We start from the raw sequence: 24,155 nt of genomic DNA, 5'->3' as shown, positions 1-24,155 counted from the left end.
CACATCCAGTTGTCGCCTTTTCTTAGCAGCATGTGCAGTGGTTCTAATAAGGTGCTCAATTTAGGTAGGAAGTTACCAAAGTAATTGAGTAGACCCAGGAATGAATGCAGCTCCGTCACATTCTGCGGCCTGGGTGCATTCTTGATGGCCTTGGTTTTCGCGTCCGTGGGCCTGATGCCATCAGCAGCAATTTTCCTCCCCAGGAATTTGACCTCTGGTGCCATGAAGACGCACTTCAAGCATTTCAGTCTGAGTCCCACTTTGTCCAGATGATATAGAACCTCTTCCACGTTGTTCAGATGTTCCTCGGAGTCACAATCTGTGACCAGGATGTCATCTTGGAACACGATGGTTCTGGGAATGGACTTCAGTAGACTCTTCATGTTCGTCTGAAATATTGCTGCAGCCAAGCGAATTGCGAAAGGGCACCTGTGATAAATAAACAGTCCTTTATGTGTGTTAATGCACGTAAGTCTCTTCGACATCTCGACCAGCTCCTGTGTCATGTAGTCCGACGTCAAGTCCAGTTTGGCAAATGACTTCCCCCCGGCTAGCTTTGCAAACAAGTCATCAGCCTTCGATAATGGGTACTGATCCTGTTTCGAAACCCTGTTGATCGTAGCCTTGTAGTCCCCACAGATTCTGACTGTGCCATCACTTTTCAGCACAGGAACAATGGAGCTGGCCCATTCATTAAATTCAACCAGTGATATGATCCCTTCACGCTGTAGTCTGTCCAGTTCGATTTTGACCTTCTCCCTCATCATATACGGAACTGCCTGAGCTTTATGATGGATGGGTCTTGCATCTGAGTCCACGTGGATCTGCACCTTGGCTCCCGTGAAGTTGCTGATGCCTGGTTCAAACAGCGAGGGGAACTTGCTCAGTACTTCTCCGACGACAATGCTTTGGTGTCGTTCCAATCGCATCAAGTTTTTACAAGCCAGTTCCTGCCAAATAGCGTTGGGCCATTGCCTGGGGCAATTCATAGCAGTAACTCATGAACTGCACCGTCATATGACACATTAATTATGGCACTGCCAATCACCGTTATGAGTTCTTTGGTGTACGTGCACAACTTGGCATTGACTGGACTCAGCCTGGGCCTCAAAACCTTAGTATCCCACAGTTCGCTGAATGCCCTCTGGCTCATTATCAATTGACTCACCCCCGTGTCCAGTTCCATCGATACCGGCACCCCAATAAATTTCACGTTGATCATTATCGTTTTGCTCTTAGTTAGGAACAAGTACAATCCATATACTTCCTCCTCTGGTATCCTGGATTGCGTATCCAAATCCGCACTAGTCTGACCATCATCCTCCACGTGGTGTGTCGCAGCACGCTTGCTCATCAGCGGACACTTGCGCTGGAGATGCCTCACTCTCAGGCAGCCTTTGTAACTATATTGCTTAAATCGGCACTGCTGGTGCCGATGATTTCCCTCGCAACATCAACATGGAGAAATCGGACGCATTCCCGCTGGCGGACTTTGGGCAGCCACAGGTTTCACGTACGCAGTCGGGTAGGCCCTGCCATGTGCTGCTCTACCGAACGCCGAATCAATCATATTTACAGTACTTGCCGAGTATCAATTTTTTACTGATATCTGCTTTAGACTTCTATCCATCGTCATGCATGACTGAGCGATCGTGATGGCCCTGTTCAAGACCAACCTCTCCACCGCCAGTATTTTACGCCGCCAGGATCACCTCGTGGTTGATGCCAATTACAAAGAAGTCCCGCAGCATGTCTGCCAACACAGCCCCGAACTTACACGGTCCCGCTAGACGTCTCAGGTCGGCACGAATTCCGTCGCATTCTGGCCCTCTGAGCGAACGTGCATGTAAAATCTGTATCTCGAGATGATGATGATGCCTTCGTCTGGCTTAAGGTGGTCCTGTACCAGTGTACACAATTCTTCATACATCTTCTCTGTTGGACTCACAGGCAGGAATAGATTCTTTATCAGACCATAAATTTTTGGATCGCAAACCGTGAGGAACACTGCCCGACACCAATCTATGTCGCCGACCTCCTCCATTTTGTTCGCCACGAAGAACTGGCTCAAATGGCTCATAAAGTCTGCCCAATCGTCTCCTTCCACAAATTGCTCCAACAATCCAATTGTGATAATTTTGCATCAAAAGTTCTTGTTGCCTCGTCGCCAAATGTTGTGGATGCAATAACTGTTAGACTGAGTACTGTTTAACTCCAAGAGTATGACCTTGGCTCTGCTTTATTAAGGCCCAAAATGACTAATATACAAAATGGCTGGCCTTTTATACTTGGGCTTCACACACGTGCGTGCAGCCCAATGGCCTCCAACAGTGATGCCATCTAATGGCTAGTGATCCCAAAAGTACATATATGACACTATGCTAGGTCCCTTCTTAAATCATTGAAATGAGCTCTTCCGCAGTTGTGCAATTTTACCGTAGATATTTTCTGGTCTCTTTCCATAATTACTCTAAGCCGAATTATGTTGTGGTCACTGTTAGCTAGATGATCGCCCATGGTAACTCACTCCATTTGCCCTCCTTCATTTCCCAGAACTAGATCCAGCACTGCTTCCTTCCTTGTTGGACTGAAGACATATCGATCGAGAAAGTTCTCCTCGACACAAATTAGAAATTCCTCTCCTTCCCTACCCTTAGCACTATGTTTTTCACAGACTATATTAGGGTCATTAAAGTCTTCTAATCTTCTTACTCTATTTTTGTTATACACCATTGAAACATGCCAACAAATTTGCTCATCTATCTCCTTCTCATCGTTTTTTAGAAAGCTACAAACATTCAGCAATGTAACAGCTCCCCCTTTGTTCCTCAACTCAAGCCAAATAGACTCCCGTCCTACAATAATCTAGTAAATACTTTTTATTTAGAACTGTAACATTTCTCTCTCATTACTGAATACTTGGTGACCAGGAATATTCAGAACCCATTTCTGTCCCTGTTAATGCAACCATGTCATAATCCCATGTAGCAATTTGTGCCTGCAGCTCACCAACTTTATTAGTTACACTACGGACACTGACAAACATGACATTTAATATCTCCTTCATCACTTTTGCTATTTTCCTCAATCTAGTGCCTGCAATTTTTGAGATACTTCTAATTTTACTGCTGTTTATATGTCTCTAATCTTTAATCTCATTTCTGCTCCTTTCTGCTATGTTCTGTAGCCCTGAAGGTTACGGCACCTCAAGTACATATCCAAGTACTTTTTAAATGCTATGACGGTTTCTGCCTCTACCACCTTTCAGGCAATGAGTTCCAAACCCCCACCGCCCTCTGGGTGAAAACATTTCTCCTCAAATCCCCTCTAAACCTCTTACCCATTACTTTAAATCTATGCCCCCTGGTTATTGACTGCTCTGCTGAGGGTACTAGGTCCTTCCAATCCACTTTATCTAGGCCCCTCATAATTTTATACACCTCAATTAGGTCTTCTCTTTGTCTACTCTGTTCCAAAGAAAACAACCCCAGCCTCATAGCTAAAATTCTCCAGTCCAGGCAACATCCTCGTAAATCTCCTCTCTACACTCTCGAGTGCAATCACATCTTTCCTGTAATGTGGTAACCAGAACTGCATGCAGTACTCTAGCTGTGGTCTAACTAGTGCTTTATACAATTCAAGCATAACCTCCTCGCTCTTATATTCTATAATTCAGCTAATAAAGGCAAGTATCCCATATGCCTTCTTAACCACCTTATCGACCTGTCTTGCTACTTTCAGGAATCTGTGGACATGCACTCCAAGGTCCCACTGTTCCGCTACACTTCTCAGTGTCCTACCATTTATTGTGTATTCCCTTGCCTTGTTAGCCCTCCCCAAATGCATTACCTCACACTTATCCAGATTGAATTCCATTTGCCATTGTTCTGTCCACCTGACCAGTACATTGATATCTTCCTGGAGTCTACAGCTTTCTTCTTCATTATCAACCACATGGCCAATTTTTATATCATCTGCAAACTTCTTAATCATACCCCCTATATTCAAGTCTAAATCATTGATAAATACCACAAAAAGCAAGGGACCTAGTACCAAGCCCTGCAAAACCCCACTGGAACTGGCCGTCCAGTCACAAAAGCACCAATCGATGATTACCTTTTACTTCCTGCCTCTGAGCCAATTTTGGATCCATGGGCTTTTACTTTCGTAACCAGTCTGCCATGTGAGACCTTATCAAAAGCCTTGCTAAAATCCACATACACTGCATCAAATGTACTATCCTCATCGACCCTCCTTGTTACTTTCTCAAAAAATGCAATCAAGTTAGTCAGGCATGACCTTCCTTTAACAATCCATGCTGACTGTCCTTAATCTGTGTCTTTCTAAATGAAGACTTATCCATTCCCTCAGAATTTATTCCAATCATTTTCCCACCACCGAAGTTAGGCTGACTGGCCTATAATTACTCGGTCTATCCCTTTTTCCCTTTTTAAACAGTACAACGTTAGCAGTCCTCCAGTGCCACATCCGTAGCCAGAGAGGATTGGAAAATGATGGTCGGAGCCTCTGCCATTTCTTCTCTTGCTTCTCTTAACAGCTTGAGATACATTTCTTCCGGGCCTGGGGATTTATCCACTTTCAAAGCTGCTAAACCCCTGAATACTTCCTCTCTCACTATGTTTATTTTGTCTAATATTTCACACTCCTCCTCCCTGGTTGCAATGTTTGCATTGTCCCTCTCTTTTGTGAAAACAGATTTCTTAAGGTGGTGGATGGAGTGTCAATCAAGCGATGGTTTTGTCCTGGATTTTGTCGAACTTCTTGAGTGTTGTCGGAGCTGGACTCATCCAGGCAAGTTGAGAGTATTCAATCACACTCCTGACTTGTGGCTTGTAGATGGTGGAACAGCTTTGAAAAGTCAGGAGGTGAGTCACTCGTCACAGAATACCTAGCATCTGACCTGCTCTTGTTGCCACAGTATTTATGTGGCTGGTCCAATTCCTGTTCAATGGTGATCCCCAGGATGTTGGTGGTGGGGGATTCAACAACGGTAATGCCATTGAATTTCAAGAGGAGGTGTTTAGACGTTCCTTTTTTGGTGATGATCATTGCCTGGCATTTGTGTGGCGCAAATGTTACTTGCCACTTATCAGCCCAAGCTGGAATGTTGTCCAGGTCGTGGTGCATGCAGAGATGGACTGCTTCACTATCTGAGGAATAGTGGATGGAACTGACTTTATGATGGAGAGAAGGTCATTGATAAAGCAGATGAAGATGGTTAGGCCTAGGACTCTGCCCTGAGAAACTCTGCAGCGATGTCCTGGGGATGAAATGATTGGACTTCAACCACCACAGCCAGCTTCCTTTCACCCTGATTCCCATTGACTTGAACTTTACTAGGGCTCCTTGATGCCACACTCAGTCAAATGCTGCCTCACCTCACCTCACCTCTGGAATTCAGCTTTTTTCCATGTTTGGACAAAGGCTGTAATGAGATCTGGAGCCAGTGGTTCTGATGGAACCCAAACTGAGCATCGGTGAGCAGGTTATTGGTGAGTAAGTACCGCTGTATAGCATTGTCGATGACACCTTCCATCACTTTGCTGATGATTGAGAGTAGATTGATGGAGCGGTAATTGGCCAAATTGGAGTTGTCCTGCTTTTTATGGACAGGACATACCTGGGCAATTTTCCGTTTTGTTGGATAGATGTCAGTGTTGCAGCTGTACTAGAATAGCTTGGCTAGAGGAGTGGTTAGTTCTGGAGTACAAGTCTTCAGCATTACAACCGGGTTGTTGTCGGGGCCCATAGATCTGCTGTATCCAGTGCACTAAGCCGTTTCTTGATATCACGTGGAGTAAATTGAATTTGCTGACAACTGACTTCTGTGATAATAAGGACCTCAGGAGGAGACCCATGGATCATCCACTTGGCACTTCTGGCTGATGATGGTTGCAAATGCTTCAGCCTTGTTTTTTGCACTCATGTGCTGGGCTCCGCCGTCATTGAGGTTGGGGATATTCATGGAGCCTCCTCTTTGCGTTAGTTGTTTAATTGTCCACCACCATTCACGATTGGATGTGGCAGGACTGCAGAGCTTTGATCTGATTCCTTTGGTTGTCAGATCACTTAGCTCTGTCTATAGAATGCTGTTTCCGTTGAATATGTTGCAGCTTCACCAGGTTGGCACCACATTTTTAGGTACATCAGGTGGTGCTCCTGGCATGCTTGTCTACACTCATCATTGAACCAGGGTTGGTCCCATGGCTTAATGGCAATGTTAAAGTGAGGGATTTGCCGGGCCCTGAGGTTACAGATTGTAGTGGAATACAATTCTGCTGCTGCTAATGATCCACAGCACCTCATTGATGCCCACTTCTAGGCTGCTAGTTCTGTTCTGAATCTATTACATTTAGCATGATGGTAATGTCATACAACACGATGGAGGGTGTCCGCAGTGTGAAGACAGGATTTCATCTCCATAAGGACTGTGTGGTGGTCACTCCTACTAGCACTGTCATGATCAGATGGATTTACGACAGATAGATTGGCGAGAACACCATCAAGTAGGTTTGTGCCTCATGTTGGTTCTCTTACCACCTGCCACAGGCCCAGCAGCTATATCCTTCAGGATTCAGACAGGTCTGCCAGTAGTGGCGCTACCGAGCCACTCTTCTTGACGGACATTGAAGTCTCTCACCCAGATTACATTCTGTCCTTGCTACCCTAAGTGCTTCTTCCACGTGGTGTTCAACATGGAGGAGTACTGATTCATCAGCTGTAGGTAGTAATCAGCAGGGGGTTTCCTTGCCCACGTTTGACCTGATGCCATGAGACTTCATGTGGTCCAGAGTCAGTGACTTCAACGTCAGGGTTGGCAAGTACACAGACCTCTGCGGGGAGGGCGTGATTGGCAGAGAGGGCGTAGGGAAAGCCAACTCCAGTGGTACCCTACTCCTGACAAAATGTCTAGAGCACGAACTAGTCATCACCAACACCCTGTTCCTCCAGAGAGACAAATAAAAGGCATCGTGGCAACACCCTCACTCCAAGCACTGGCACCTGCTTGATGATGTCATCGTCCGAGCTAGGGATCACAAGGATGTGTGCATCACCCGCGCCATGACGGGAGCCGACGACTGCTGGACGGACTCCCGTCTAATCCGATCCATCATCGACATCAACATTGCCCCAAAGCGGAGGGGGCAGCTAAGCAGTGCTGCAAAAAAGTCAATATCGGGGCACTAAAGAACCCAGCTAAGAGAGCCCTATACAGCCAGCGCCTCACAGCTAACCTGGCATGCCTTGACAACCCCAAGATGCAGAATGCCCACAGTGCTTGGTCTGCCCTCAGGGCTCCATAACCAGTGCCTGCACTCGGTTACTCAACCAGGAAACACCAGGACTGGTTTGATGAGAATGATCAGGAGATCCAAGAGCTAATAGATCGCAAGCGCAGAGCATTTCTGAGCCTGAAACAACAACCCAATGCGGGAGTAGCAAAACAGCATTACAGACGGCTCAATGCTGAGGTCCAACAAAAAACCCGGGACCTAAAGAACAGGTGGTGGATGAAGAAAGCACAGGAGATACAACAGCTGGCCGACAACCATGATGTGCGAGGATTCTTCATCGTAGTCAAGACCACCTACGAGCCCAACACCCAAGGCCCCACCCCACTGCTGGCCAAGAATGGGGAAACACTCATCAAGGACACCGAGGCAGTCAGGGCCCGCTGGAAGGAGCACTTTGAAGATCTCCTCAATCAAGACTCGGCCTTTGACTCGAGTGTTCTCGACTCCATCCCGCAGCAGGCTACCCGCCACCACCTCAGTGAGAACCCAACACTGCACGAGGTAGAAAAAGCCATAAGACAGCTCAAAAACAACAAGGTTACGGTTGCGGATGGAATCCCTGCTGAGGCATTGAAGTATGGCGGAGAAGCACTGCTGGCTCGAATACACGATCTCATCTCCCTCATCTGGAGCGAGGAGAGCATGCCCGGGGATCTCAGAGATGCAGTGATCATGACCATTTTTTAAAAAGGGGACAAATCCGACTGCAGCAACTACAGAGGAATCTCCCAGCTATCAGCCACTGGGAAAGCCGTCGCTAGAGTCCTCCTCAACCGTCTTCTTCCCTTGGCCGAGGAGCTCCTCCCAGAGTCGCAGTGCGGATTTCGTCCCCTACGGGGCACAACAGACATGATTTTTGCAGCGCGACAGCTGCAGGAAAAATGCAGGGAGCAGCACCAGCCCTTATACATGGCCTTCTTCAACCTTACAAAGGCCTTTGACACTGTCAACCGCGAGGGTTTATGGAGCGTCCCCCTCCGTTTCGGATGCTCGCAAAAGTTCGTCACCATCCTCCGCCTGCTCCACGACGACATGCAGGCCGTGATCCTTACCAACGGATGCATCACAGACCCAATCCACAACTGGACCGGGTTCAAACAGGGCAGCGTCATTGCCCCAACCCTCTTCTCAATCTTTCTCGCCGCCATGCTCCACCTCACAGTCAACAAGCACCCCGCTGGACTGGAACTAAACTACAGAACCAGTGGGAACCTGTTCAACCTGCGCCGTCTCCAGGCCAGATCCAAGACCACCCCAACCTTTGTCGGTGAGCTACAGTACGCGGACAACGCCTGCGTCTGCGCACATACAGAGGCTGCACTCCAGGACATAGTCAACATATTTCTCTGAGGCATACGAAAGCATGGGCCTTACACTAAACATCAGTAAGACAAAAGTCCTCCACCAGCCTGTCCTCACCGCACAGCACTGCGCCCCAGTCATCAAGATCCATGGCGCGGCCCTGGACAACGTGGACCACTTCCCATATCTCGGGAGCCTCCTATCAACAAGAGCATCGACCACACGATCCAACACCGCCTCCAGTGTGCCACTGCAGCCTTCGATCACCTGAGGTAACGAGTGTTTGATGACCAGGCCCTCAAATCTGCCACCAAGCTCATGGTCTAGAGGGCTGTAGTAATACCCGCCCTCCTGTATGGCTCAGAGACATGGACCATGTACAGGAGACATCTCAAGTTGCTGGAGAAATATCACCAACGATGTCTCTGCAAGATCCTACAAATCCCCTGGGAGGACAGATGCACCAACATCAGCGTCCTCATTCAGGCTAACATCCCCAGCACTGAAGCACTGACCACACTCGATCAGCTCCGCTGGGCAGGACACATAGTCCGCATGCCAGACACGAGACTCCCAAAGCGAGTGCTCTACTCGGAGCTTCTTCATGGCAAATGAGCCAAAGGTGGGCAGCGGAAACGCTACAAGGACACCCTCAAAGCCTCTCTGATAAAGTGCAACATCCCCACTGACACCTGGGACTCCCTGGCCCAAGTCCGCCCTAAGTGGAGGAAATGCATCCGAGAAGGTGCTGAGCACCTCGAGTGTCAACGCTGAGAGCATGCAGAAATCAAGCTCAGACAGCGGAAAGAGCGTGCGGCAAACCAGTCCCACCCACCCCTTCCCTCAATGACGATCTGTCCCACCTGTGACAGAGTCTGTGGCTCTCGTATTGGACTGTTCAGCCACCAAAGAACTCACTTCAAGAGTGGAAGCAAGTCTTCCTCTATTCCGAGGGACAGCCTAGGATGATGATGATGGACTCCCAGGGCCACTCCCTCTCGACTGTAAACCACTGTGTCACCACATACCTAGGGATGGCGATGGAAGAGTCCTGGATGTTGGCTGAAAGGTGAGTATGAATATGTCACGCTGTTGCTTGACTAGTCTGTGGCACAATTCTTCCAATTTTGGCACAAGTCCCCAGCTGTTTGTGAGAAGGACTTTGCATGGTCGACTGGACAGGGTATAGAAATATAGAAACAAAGAAAATAGGTGCAGGAGTAGGCCATTCGGCCCTTCGAGCCGACACCGCCATTCAATGAGCTCAAGGCTGAACATGCAACTTCAGTACCCCATTCCTGCTTTCTCGCCATACCCCTTGATCCCCCTAGTAGTAAGGACTACATCTAACTCCTTTTTGAATATATGCCTTTGTCATGTCTGAACCCAGTGCCTAGGTCGATGTCGGGTGGTCCATCTGGTTTTATTCTTATTATTGTTTTTCATAGTGCTTTGATAAAACTGCGTGGCTTACTGGGCTATTTCAAAGGACAGTTCAGTGTCAACCACATTGCTGTGAATGCAGGCAAGGCGTGAAATGAGGCTGTAAGAGTGAGTTAGCACAGGTGCCTGCTGGGTTAAGTGCTGGTTTGCAGAGTCTGCACACGTAGAGGCTCAGAGGCTGGTATCTAAGAGTTGTCGAAAGATGTTCTCACTTTGACCACCCGAGTGAAGTCGCTGAATTTCCTGCGATATTGGCTGTCTACCACCATGCTGCCTGACATCTCCACAGCCACCTCTGCACACATGACCCAAAAAACTGCGAAATAGGCCTTCTCCCAGAAGGAGGGAACAGTACCTCCTTTCTTCCCTCGATTGCCCCCACCAATGTCTCCAATGCCAGGTTGCTGAACCGAATGCTCCTAGCAGAATGCTTTGAAACAGCCATCGCACACTTTCCTTGCAGCTCAGTCAAGTGAACAAATGATGAGATTGACTAATGCTGCCTGAAACAAAATCCCCTCGAAGAACTGTATGAACAGCAGCTTCATTATCAATGAATGAAAGTCAGGTGAAATTGGGTGCAGCCCCAGTAATAGTGCCCCTGCAGCACCACACTGAGGCTATTAGCGCTTCCGATACCACCTTGCTTCATTTCTCAGGGTAAAGTGCCAGATTTCCCACCATTTTGCAGGCCATCTCACGGGTGCTAAATCGTCAATCTTTTAAAACTTAGCGCCCCAAATGCGATGCTACCAAATTTCAGATTTATTTAAAAAACGTAGTTTAAATTCCCGAGTTGCCGTGGTGGGATTTTGAACTCAAGGCTCTGGATTACTAATCCAGTAACATAACCACTGTGCTACCATACCCCCTATCTTGTACAAGTGCCCCTTCCCCCTTTGGAGGAACAAAGGGAGGGGGGATGCACGAGAGGCCCGAGTCAGAACAATGGAGAGTTCCACGAGGATGGCTGGTATTTGGGAGCAGTTGGAATCTGGGGAGGAATGGCTTTTAGTTAGAGGCACACAGGGAAACTGGAATCTTAGACCACTGATCGGGCTGAATTTTTGTTTGACTTTTCATGGCTTGGTTGGAGGACTTTGTGGGCTGGAATGGCAGCTCTCAAGGAGGCTTCTGAGTACAGTGGGGCTGAGGTTTGGAGACATTTTCAGAGTGTTTTAGTTTCAAGTTTATTATTTTATTGGCCCAGAGTTTGCTGGACTGGGAATTTTGCGACATGCTTATTCGTGCGTGTCATGTATCCTACATGGTTACTGTTTGTACTATCACAAGGTGTGCCACCAGAGGGCACTGCAGTGGGTGACTTGTAGGTTACCTGTACAGGTGTGCCAGGCCTAGTATAAAAGTCAGGCCACCATGTGTGATCCTCACTCTGGAGTTACATTAAATGAACTGTCACTACAGTTCAAGTACAGCACATTGTCTCATGGAGTCATTATCAGAGCATCTGAAGACATAACAATTGGCGGTGAGATTACGGACCTTCACGCGAAAATGGCTAACTTTGGTACATTGCAGCAGTTCGCCGATGGTGATGATCGGGGCGCCTTTGTGGAGAGGCATTTCTTCATGGCAAACGACCTGGCAGGCGACAATCCGGCCACACTGTCTGATAAGTGCAGAGCTATCCTGCTAACCAGTTGTGGACACACAGTCTATGGTCTTGTCAGGGACTTGCTGGCACCAGCGAAGACAACGACCAAGACGTACGAGGAGCTTGTAATGCTGATCCAAGAACAACTCAAGCCCAAAGAGAGCATCCTCACAGCCAGACACCGGTTTTATACACACCGTCGGCCTGAAGGCCAGGAAATCGCACAATATGCTGCAGACCTCAGGAGGCTGGCGGCACCGTGTGATTTCGGCAACCACCTCACTGAAGCGCTGCGGGATATTTTTGTCATCGGAATCGGCCATGAGGGCCTTCTTCATAAGCTACTATCTGCTGATACCACAATCACATTGCAGAAGGCCATCTCCATGAGCCAAGCATTCATGACCTCGACCTGCGGCTCTAGGCGGATGACTCATCCTCAGGACTCAAACCCGGCAAGTACTGTACACAGAATGGCGCCTGTTAGAGGCTGGACTGTAGAATGTGAATCTTCTCAGGGGAGAGAGAACGGGCCCCGGGTCCCTTAACTCAGAGTCTGCCAAGAGGGCTCATCGAGGAACACCATACTGGCATTACGGAGGGAATCACAGGGCTCACCAGTGCCGTTTTAAGGACTTTGTATGTAAAAGCTGCAGCACAAAAGGCCACCTCCAGCGAATGTGTAAGAGACATATGACTCACTGTGTTGATGAAGAGTCTGCAGATGGCCATGAATCCAGCATGGATTATGAAGCGATAGTCAGAGAGGCAGCTCAGCCCCACGATGAGGTATATAGCATGTTTACCTGCACCACCGAATGTTCTCCGCTAAGGATGGAAGTCGAGATAAATGGCGTTCCATCTTCATTGAAATGGAAACGGGGGCGAGCCAGTCAGTAATGAATCAAGAAGCCTTTGAGAGGCTATGGGACAATCAGGCTGAACGATCCACGTTGGTCCCGGTTCAGGCAAAGCTGCGCACCTACACCAATGAACTTATCCAGTCGTTGGTAGTGCAGATGTAAAGGTATTCCATGATGGCGCAGTGCACAAGTTACCCCTGTGGATTGTTGCAGGTGATGGACCAACGCTACTCGGAAGAAGGTGGATGGAGAAGATCTATTGGAGCTGGAAGATTTCATCCCTCCAGCGATCGACGTCCCCCATGCTCAGAGGCAAAGCAAGCCCTCACCCGAGGTTGGATCCGGCACCAGAGAGCAGACCAGCACAGCACCCGAGGCACAGAACACTCAGCACAACTGCGTGGAGATGATCCAGCTGAGACGACCCGAACGCACCTCCCAGGCTCCAGTGGCAGGACTCCGGAGGAAGAAAATCGGATCCACAGGCGACTTCCCAGCCTCAGTGGCAGAACCCAGGAGAAGAGGATCACAGCAGTCGACATCATGGATGGAAGAAAGATGGCGCCCAAACCACGAGGTGAGGCGCTGAAGAAAAAGATGGCGGCGGCCAGACCACGAGGTGCAGCGCTGATGGAGCAACACGTGGCACCAAACGGAGAAGAGGATTGGGGTAAAGATAGCAAGGCTCTCTTAAAGGCACTCACCACACTTAAACGGACAGGTCCACACTCTCAGTCAATGTAATAGCAACTGTGAGTTAGACGCAAAATGTGTAATTGATGATCAGAGTTGTGTACATGCAATAAGCAAAGAAAAGTCACACGATTGCGATCGGAGCTACAGGCTATTTACAATGAGTAATGAAACGTTGTGCGATGTAGGATTTCAATTGCAAACTGTCAATGCAGCGGGCAAACACCCATCGTGAGCACACAGGTCCAGCGAGCTACCCAATGCTGTAGCCTGCGTCCCTGGGACCAGAGTGGTGCACCACGGAGTGTAGCCACAAGCAGCTAAGATATACAAGCTGCAGAGCAAGCGATCTCAGGAGGGCAACGACACCGGTATCGATACCCTGCCCCCGATCGGCTCCACCTCTCAGGTACCCGATGGCACTAACCGCCACGAGTCTGAAAGAGCAAACCACGCTAAGGCGCAGCTCCCAGACACTATCGCCACCAAGGCCATACCCAGGAATGAAAGGTCACCCGCAACGGTTCTCCCAAATGGGACTGGGACCAGCCAGGATCCCAAACCAAATAACGCCCAGGCAAGCGAGTCAGCAGTTCCCTGTGCACTGCTAAACGACTGCTCCTGAGGGAACAGCAGTGACCCGGGGTGCAAGGAGACGACAGGGAGGTCACAGGCATCTGTGAACCTGCCCAACACTCGGAGCAATGGCAAAAGCCCTGACAGCAGGCAACTTGAGCCAAACGGGTTCCCACTGCCAGCACTGAGCACCCGCCACCGCCAGGCTACCTGGACACTATCCAGCCGTTCTGGCACTAGTTTGTCCTCACGCACCGGTGCTGACCCCAGCACTGACTCCAAGTATATTCCAAGTATGTACCTCACCATTCAAATGTACTTGCCTCTCCACGATACCATGAATGTAATACTGTAATTGCAATTTTTTTTTGGACTTGAATGTAATGAGCCAATGGCATAATTTGTACGTGGGGGGGCGGAGAAAATGGAGTGGTCATGGACGCACAAACAGAAACCACCAGCACCTCTACTGCCAACGAAACATCACCTACTCACCCAAGATGGAAACAACCCTCCAAGGGTCAACCAGATAGAGCTAAGCCCAGAGCACAGTCAATGCAAAGACGATTTGCACTAATGACTTGGGGGAGAGTGATGTCATGTATCCTACATGGTTACTGCTTGTACTATTACAAGGTGTGCCAGGCCTAGTGTAGGTTACCTGTACAGGTGTGCCAGGCCTAGTGTAAAAGGCAGGCCACCATGTGTGATCCTCACTCTGGAGTTACATTAAATGGACTAAGATCACTACAGTTCAAGTACAACACATTGTCTCATGGAGTCATTATCAGAGCATCTGAAGACATAACAGTGCATGTTTAGGTTTTAAAATTTTTGCCCATAAAGTTGTTGGAAGTACGAGTGAGGAAAACAGGGCATCTGGGACTTTGGTGAACAATGGGACAAATAGTGCATCTCCTTAACTAGATACAGAAAGAGAAACAAAGAGGTACAGAAGGAGAAATAAAGAGAAGGAAAGAAAGATTAGATTAAGAGATTAAAAAGAGATAGAAAAGAAAAGTAAGAAAAAAAATATTAAATTAAAATTTTAACATTTCAAAAATCTCCAACAAGAGTTCACAACCTGAAGGACTGAGACTCCACAGTTTTAATTTTCAATTTCTGGGCAAGAGAGGGTGATGGGCAGTCATTAACTATTATCAAATTCTTAAAAGTGTACTTGCACAAGTAATTACTAGATTTAACTTTCTATGATGAGTTCAATCAGCAATTTATGTGCAAATGCAACAACTTCATGGAAATGATGGGGAGGTTAAGAACGATGCCTTATTCACAAAGCTAATGGAGCGGCTCAAATCGGCCAGCAACTTGTGCCAATTTGTAATTTATTGGGTATCTCTTCCTCGTCATAAGTTGTTGGCCAATTTGTGCATTAATAACGGCATGCACTGCTCAGATGCTGTTATTTTTCAACAAAATCAGGGCTATTGTGTACATTGTCTTTAGTTATTTTTGACCCCGAATTTAGCTTCCGCTCCCATTAACTCTCCATCACAAAGACCACCTACTTCCAACTTTGTAACATTGCCCATCTCTGCCTCTGTCTAAGCCCCTCTGCAGCTGAAACACTCATCCATGTCTTTGTCACTTCCAGACTTGACAATTCCAATGCTCTCCTGGCCGACCTCCCATTCTCCACTCTCCATAAACCATCTCATCCAAAACTCTGTTGTCCGTACCTTAATCTGCACCAATTCTCATTCATCCATCACCCCTGTGCTCAATGACCTATATTGGCTACCAGTTATTTTTCTTTATTATTTTCTTAATTGATCTTCCCTGATCTTACTCTTGGACAAAAATGAAAGTAAAACTTGTATCTTTCTTGCTGTAACTGTCTCTTTGCTTCTCTTTTAATCACTAATTATTTATTTTACTGTTTATCCCTGGTATATTCATTTTAATGAACCTGCAAATGGGTTGTTTGTAAATGTATTTACAGATTTGTTAACACTAACGCAGAGAAGGAAATATGGAATTATGGGCTGGATTTTCGGCCCGTTAGTGCCTCAGTTTGCTCCCCAGAAGGGCGGTAAATGGTGTTTCTCGACGTAATGCTGGGCATCCAGCTTTTACCGCCAAGCCGGTAAATTCGGCTCCTGGTTTGCGACCGCGCAAAAATTTACCGTCCCGTCTTCCAGTTTACTGAGATCATGACATCAATCGTCGTGCAATGCTCCGCTAGCGCCCTCATTAAACGCCCATCCCAGGAAATGTCTGAAAAACCAGGCATTCCCAGGGTTCAGCAGGTGGTATTGACGGCATATTTAAATGAAGGGATGAGGATCCTACATCACAGGTCACATTGACTGCAATGGTTGGACACAGCACGCTGCGTGAAGCTCCAACTTGCAAATGGTACTTTTATCTGCCATTACAGTGTCCTTACAAGGTCAGTGAGAGAATTTAATGGTGGCATTACTAGTTCACCGGTGTATCATACTGGTTGCTATTGCCAGGCGATGTCAAGCTAGAAGAAGGGCTGCTGGCCATGTCAGCCCAACGATGAGGAGAGGCCGAAGACATCTGGGGAGGAGGGCTTACCCCCCACAGACTTATAGGCGCCAATGCTCATACCTCCGGTTCTCTGATGAGCAGTGTGTGAGAAGGTTGTGCTTCCAAAAGGAAATGCTGACAGAGATATGCCACCTCCTACAGGCAGACCGATGCCTGGACTGCTCTGGAGGCAGCCTTCAGTACTCCCCTCAACAGGTATCCGAATTCATTGTGGTGTGCTCCATGTTGCACAACTTGGCCACCATGAGGGTTCAGGCATTGCCAGTGGGGATTGCATGCCCACATCAGGAGGAGGAGGACGATGAAGAGGAGCCTGGCGAGGCCCCCATTAGATAGTCACACCATCCACAGGGAGGCAGCGTGGAGATGCTGCCGGACCAAGAGTTGCACGTCGCCAGCTCATAATGGGCCGGTTCTCCGAAATGGAGGAAACTGAGGGATGGAGCTAATGCTGGGCACGCCATGTGCCCCCATACAGGCACATTTCCAGTGAAAGTTGGAATGATACACAAGACACCAATGGCAAAGGATGAATCATAAATTTTACTGCAACAAAGTAACAAAAACTCCCCCCGCCAAAATAAAACCATAAAATACACAACGTAATGTTGCAGGGGCAAAATACTGCGGATGCTAGAATCTGGAATAAAAACAGAGAATGTTGGAAATCTCAGTGGGTCAGATAGCATCTGTGGAGAGAAAAATAGAGTTAACGTTTCGGGTCGATGACCCTTCGTCAGAGTTCAGACCCGAAACGTTAACTCTGTTTTTCTCTTCACAGATGCTGCCTGACCCGCTGAGATTTCCAGCATTCTGTTTTTATTATAGTAACGTTGCAGGGCACTGAACAACAATGAAGTTCCTTAAAGCAACAAAACCTTTTTAATGCCGCGATTTTCGGCTGGGGCACAAAAGCTTCCTTGTGTAATGCCTGATTTTGCGCCCCCGATTATGGAACCTCATTTTTTGCCGAATTTTGCTGACGAGGGCACAAACTTTTTTCAGGCGGTATCAGGATCGCCCCGCCGCCATTACCGCCCCGAAATCACTAAAGCCGAAAATCCATTCTTTCCAGTGGGGTTCCGCAGGGCTCAGTACAAGGTCCCTTGTTTTTTGTGGTATATATCAATAATTTTGATTTCAATGTAGGGGTTATGATTACGGAGTTTTTAGATGATACTAAAATCGGCTGTGTGGTTGATAATGAAGAAGAAAGCTGTAGACTGCAGGATGATATCAATAAACTGGTCAGGTGGGCAGAACAGTGGCAAATGGAATTCAATCCGGAGAAGTGTGAGGTAATGCATTTGGGGAGATCTAACAAGGAAAGGGAATATACATTAAATGGTACGACATTGAAAAGTGTAGAGGAACAAAGGGACCTTGGAGTGCATGCCCACAGATTCCTGAAGCTAGCAGGCCAAATAGATAATGTGGCTAAGAAGGAATACTTAAGAACATAAGAAATAGGAGCAGAAGCAGGCCATTTGGCCCCTCGTGCCTGCTCCGCCATTCAATAAGATCATAGCTGATCTGGCCATGGGCTCAGCCTTAATTGCTATTATTAGCCGAGGCATATAATACAAGAGCAGGGGAGTTATGCTTGAACTGTAGAAAACATTGGTAAGGCTACAGATGGAGTACAGCATTCAGTTCTGGTCACCACATTACAGGAAAGATGTGATTGCACTTAGAGAGGGTACGGAAGAGGTTTATGAGGATGTTGCCTGGACTGAAGAATTTTAGCTATGAGGAAAAATTGGATAGGCTGGGTTTGTTTTCTTTCGAACAGAAGGGGCTGAGGAGAGACCTTATTGAGGTGTACAAAATTATGAGGTGCCGAGATAGAGTGGATAGGAAGGACCTATTTCAACAACCAGGGGGCATAGACTTAAAGTAATTGGTAAGAGGTTTAGAGGGCATTTGAGGGGATATTTTTTCACCCAGAGGGCGGTGGGTGTCTGGAACTTACTGCCTGAAAGGGTGGTAGAGGCAGAAAGCCTCACTACATTTAAAAAGTATTTGGATGTGCACTTGAAGTGTAGTAATCTACAGGGTTATGGACCAAGAACTGGAAAATGGGATTCGGCTGGATAGCTCTTTGTTGGCCGGCGCAGACACAATGGGCCGAAATGACCTCCTACCATGTTGTAAATTTCTATGGGCTAGACTTTCCACTTCACATCGCCCATATATCGCCCATATATCAACCAAAATGGACCTCTATCGCCCATTTTGACCAAAAAATGGAAACTAGGCCAGAAACATTGCTGGAAAATTAAGCCTCCAAGTTTCGGCTCACATCGCTGAACTGATCGCTGAGGTGATCGCCCGCACATCGTCCATCCCAACTTTCCGCACATCGCCGGCACTTCGCCGGGCTGATTGCTCGCCAAGAACATCGCTGGATAATAATTGCTTTTCCCGGGCCTTCCTCATCGAAATGGGCACTACGGACGCCATTTTGAATTTTGGAGGAAGGGAGGTGCCAGCAAAAAAACTGCAGCTGAGATATTTGTTAGTTATTTAAGACTATTTTACAGATAGAGCGACTCAGATTTATACTTATATTTCATTGTACAATTGTAGCTTAGTACATTAGGCATTTTTTAACTGAAAAGTGCATTTATAACAAGTGAAAAAAATTATTGCTAGTGATGGGGCCTATGTTTTCTGTGCCATTACTTGTAACTGCTCACACGCTGGTTTCTGAAAGGATCAATCAAAGAGGTAGCAGAGTAATGCGTAGACAGAGACAGAGGAGACAGAGGAGGTGAGCATACAGCCAACGAAGGTACTTGGAAAAGCAATCTTACCTCAACGTCTGAAAACACATTTCTAAGGAGGCTGCGCTTCCAGAAGGAGTTCATCAATGAGATTGGCGAGCTCATCAAGGGGGATTTGCAGCCTTCCAGCACCATCAGAACCGCACTATCCGTTGAGGTAAAGGTTACTGCAGGACTAGCCTTCTACGCATCGGAATCCTTTCAGGCTTCAGCTGGCGGCATCTGTCGTATCTCTCAGCACGCCACACACTGCTGCATTTGGCAGATGACTGAAGCCCTTTACGCTCACAGAATGAACTTTACAAGCTTCCCTATGACCAGGGAGGCACAGACCTGGAGGGCTTTGGGTTTGGGTTTCTCCAGAATAGCAAACTTCCCTAAAGTGCAGGGAGCAATAGACTGCACGCACATTGCCCTGAAAGCACCTTTACAGGATGCGGAGGTGTTTCGTAACAGAAAGTTGTTGTTGACCACAGCCAACTCATTCTGACAGTTAATGCTACATTTCCTGGCAGCATCCAGCATCCATGTGAGAGTGCTATCCCTGACCTGTTTATCAATCAGCCAGAAGATAATGATTGGATGCTGGAGGATAAGGGATATGGCCTTGCCAGCTGGCTGATGACCCCACTGTGTAATCCCATCACTGAAGTAGAGAAACGTTACAACGAAAGCCACATTGCGACATGGAACATTATCGAGAAGACAACTGGAGTCCTAAAACAACGCTTCAGATGCTTGGACCACTCTGGTAGCAGCCTACAGTACCACCCTGACCAGGTTGCTAAGTTTATTGGGTGTGTTGCATGCTACATAACCAAGCAATAAGGAGAGCACAGCAAATGCCTGATGGGGCTACAGGTCCACTTCCAGAAGGAGGGGAGACGGAAGAGCCAACCGGTGAGAAGCAAGAGGAGAAGGAGGAGCAGGAGAAAGAGGAGGCTGGTGAGGACCTCGGCGAGGACCAGCCTGGTGATGTAGCCATGGTCCTACCAACCCCCCTTCCAGAAGACCGGTACCCCGTGGGAGTTACGCAGCCACAAAGCTGTTGCGCCAGCAGCTGATAAAGGAACAGCTTTACATGAACTTACATTGGGGATCATCACATTTACATTTAGATTTACGTTTATACAAAAGTTGCATTTGCATTGAGTTATGTTGAGTTACGTTTTGCCTTGCCTGCACTGGCCTGGCCTTTGTAGTGCAGCATTTGCATTAATGCTTAACTTAAGTAATGTTATTGCAAGAGAATAAAGATGTTAAATTAGTCAAAATGCCTCAGTTAATTAACCTTATTAGAGAATGCACAACAATTGTTCAAATCATTAACAAAATTTATTGCAACCAGAATTATTTTCAAACACCCCTCTCCCCACCCACCCATTCCCCCGCAACAATGAACAAACATTTTAAACAATTTAAAATACAATGAACAATGAACTCTCCTCTCTCCTCTTTGTCTTTGCCTTCCTCCTCTCTCTATCCTCTCTCTCTCTCTCTCTGCCCCTCCCTGTGTCTTCTGCACATGTGTGGATGACCCCTGACCTCCCACACATGCGCAGAAGCCCGTTGTTAGGGGAGCTTTTGCCTTTCACATCGCTGGCTGTTTGGTGGGCAAACATTACAGCGCCGACATTTCGGATCGCCCATTTCACATCGCTGGCCTATCGCCGAGTGGAAAATTGCTCAAAAAAAATGGGCGATGTTCCAGCGATCAGTAAGGCTGAGACGTCGTACATCGCTGGAACATCGCCCGTTTTTTGGCCGATGGCCAGCAAAATGGAAAGTCTAGCCCATAGAATCTATGATTCTATGAAAAAGCTGCAACTAATATAGTCAATTTACAGCTGTGTACAATACTTCTAACTAATCATTACTGAAAAAGTGAAATTCAAATTAGATTAATTTCGCCAAGAAAGTAATTGATCTAGAAATTGGATCATGCCCAAATTGAGGCGTGATCCTGATGCACAAAATTTTGCACATGCCTAATGAAGCCAGCAGCAGGACCACGTTAAATTGGTCCACCAGCCTCATTAATAGAGTGCATGCTGCGGTCATTCGCAAACCAATTTCTCAAAGGAGCCTGAAACACGTATTGTGCCCCCAATTTGCCTATGTACTGGGCTTAACGCCAGGGTCTGGCATTCACCATGTATGCCTGCTGAGCAGTGCTAACCTATATGGTGTCTGGTGCACGTCCAGCGTCGAATGATCATGCGCACACCGGCCGCCATATTGGACCATTAGACACTCGTTTTAGGCCTGTAAAATTACCCTTATTTTTACAAGACCCTACACAATATTTGGAGTAATATGTGGTGAAGACTCATAGCTGCTGTACTGATATTACAGCAGGTCTACCAATACAAACTACTAAACCTCGGCTTACATGTAATTGTCTCCAGGTGTATGCTTTGACTTCCACACTTTGAACAGCATAACTGATCTTGATTTTCCCCAAAGGATTTTTTTGACTGTTGATATGTTATCTTCATTCCGTTTTTATGATTATCCTGTTAAAATATATTGAAAACACAAATTAACCCGAATTTTAACTCAGGACACAAATCGGATGGACATGGGGAAAGGTAGGCGGGAGGCCCGGGTAATATTAACTCCTGGATCTCCTTTCCATTTTACTGATGGGCTTCCCTCCTGATCGGGTTGGGAATCAGGCAACCCCCCCACATGACGTACACAATTTCTGACACGACTTCCGAAGCCTATTTAAAATGGGAATGCGCCTCTTAAAGGTAGGTTGCAATCTCCGCTTTCATTTTTGCTGGAAGAAAGCTTCCAAATATTGTGACAAAACAGTTGAGTAGAAGGGCCAGGATAGAGGTAGCTGACAGGGTCAGTGCCACCAGCATTACTCCCAGATACAAAAAGATTGTACGATGTCATAAGAGCATCAAGGGTGAATACAGCTCTTTAAGTTTCCAGCTTTCCTGACAGCACCGGACAACACTGCTTTCACCTCCCCTTCACCCATCAGTCTCACCAATTCCCTCCCTACCATCACATGGCGTAGCTAAAAATGAGGTGCCAACCTGGGGAAGCTACAACACAGGACTATAGGCATGCAAAACAGTGGACGGAGCATGCTATAGACAGAGCTAAGCAATCCCACAATCAACAGATCAGATCAAAGCTCTGCAGTTCTGCCACATCCAGTCATGAATGTGGTGGACAATTAAACAACTAATGGGAGGAGGAAGCTCCATGAATATCCTCAATGACGCCGGAGTCCAGCACATGAGCGGAAAAGACAAGTCATTTGCAATCATCTTCAGCCAGAAGTGCCGAGTGGATGATCCATATCGGCCTCCTCCTGAGATCACCACCATCACAGAAGCCAGTCTTCAGCCAATTCGATTCACTCCACGTGATATCAAGAAATGACTGAGCGCACTGGATACAGCAAAGGCTATAAGCTCTGACAACATCCCGACTGTCGTGTTGAAGACTTGTTCTCCAGAACTAGCCGCGCTTCTAGCCAAGCTGTTCCAGTACAGCTACAACACAGACATCTACCCAACAACGTGGAAAATTGCCCAAGCATGTACTGTCCACAAAAAGCAGGATAAATCCAATTCGGCCAATCACCGCACCATCAGTTTACTCTCAATCATCAGCAAAATTATGGAAAGTGTCGTCAACAGTGCTATCAAGCGGCACTTACTCACCAATAACCTGCTCACCGATGCCCAGATTTATGTTCCACCAGGACCATTCGGCTTCAGACCTCATTACAGCCTTGATCCAAACATGGACAAAAGAGCCGAATTCCAAAGGTGAGGTGAGAGTGACTGCCCTTGGCATTAAAGCAGCATCAAGGAGCCCTAGAAAAAATAAAGTCAATGGGAATCAGGAGGAAACGTCTCCACTGGCTGGTGTCATACCTAGCACAAAGGACAATGGTTGTGGCTGTTGGAGGTCAATCATCTCAGCTGCAGGACATCATTGCATGAGTTCCTCAGGGCAGTGTCCTAGGCCCAACCATCTTCAGCTGCATCATTGATGACCTTCCCTCCATTATAAGGACAGAGGTGGGGATGTTCGCTGATGATTGCATCGTGTTCAGTTCCTTTCGCAACTCCTCAGATCATGAAGCAGTCCATGCCCACATGTAACAAGGCCTGAAAGACATTCAGGCTTGGGCTGATAAATGGTAAGTAACATTTGCACCACACAAGTGCCACTCAATGACTATCTCCAACAAGCGAGAGTCTAACCACTACCCCTTGACATTCAGCGGCATTACCATCACCGAATCCCCCACCATCAACAGTCTGGGGGTCACAACTGACCTGAAACTTAACTGGACCAGCCACATAAATACTGCAGCTACAAGAGCAGGTCAGAGGTTGGTTATTCTGCAGTGAGTGTCTCACCTCCTGACTCCCCAAAACTTTTCTACCATCTACAAGGCACAAGTCAGGAGTGTAATGGAATACTCTCCACTTGCCGAGATGAATGCAGCTTCAACAACACTCAAGAAGCTCGACACCATCCAGAACAAAGCAACCTGCTGGATTGACACCCCATCCACCACTTCAAACATTCACTCCCTCCACCACCGGCACACCGTGGCTGCAGTGTGTACCATCTAGAAGATGCACTACAGCAACCCACAACCTAAAGCACCGAGAAAGACAAGGGCAGCAGTCACATGGGAGCACCATCACCTGCAAGTTCTGCTCCAAGTTACACACCTTCCTGACTTGGAAATATATCGCCATTCCTTCATCGTTGCTGGGTCAAATCTTTAAACTTCCCTAACAGCACTATGGGAGTACTTTCACCACATGGACTGCAGCGGTTCAAGAAGGAGGTTGACGACCACCTTCTCAAGGGCAATTTGGGATGGGAAATAAATGCTGGTCCCAGGAACAAATAAATAAAAAATTCTTCAACACACAATCACAACGGCACACTCATTGCAAACAAACTCCCCTCTTCCTTTCCTCTCTCCATCATCATCATCATCATAGGCAGTCCCTCAGAATCGAGGAAGACT

General features: G+C 47.3%; 1 protein-coding gene across 1 annotated transcript in view; it reads right to left on the bottom strand.

The window, feature by feature from the left end:
* The window catches only part of LOC139259705 (ATP-dependent Clp protease ATP-binding subunit clpX-like, mitochondrial), a 98,402-nt gene that overhangs the window by 60,577 nt on the left and 13,670 nt on the right, over nt 1-24,155 (bottom strand). Inside the window, exon 4 of the mRNA XM_070875330.1 lies at nt 21,525-21,648. Coding sequence (XP_070731431.1) covers nt 21,525-21,648 — 124 coding nt within the window. The remainder of the gene's footprint in view (nt 1-21,524; nt 21,649-24,155) is intronic.

This window comes from Pristiophorus japonicus, chromosome 1, assembly GCF_044704955.1.
Source record: "Pristiophorus japonicus isolate sPriJap1 chromosome 1, sPriJap1.hap1, whole genome shotgun sequence".
Classification (NCBI taxonomy): Eukaryota; Metazoa; Chordata; class Chondrichthyes; family Pristiophoridae; genus Pristiophorus; species Pristiophorus japonicus.
Note: the sequence above shows the minus strand (reverse complement) of the source record. Positions and strands in the feature narration are given on the sequence as shown.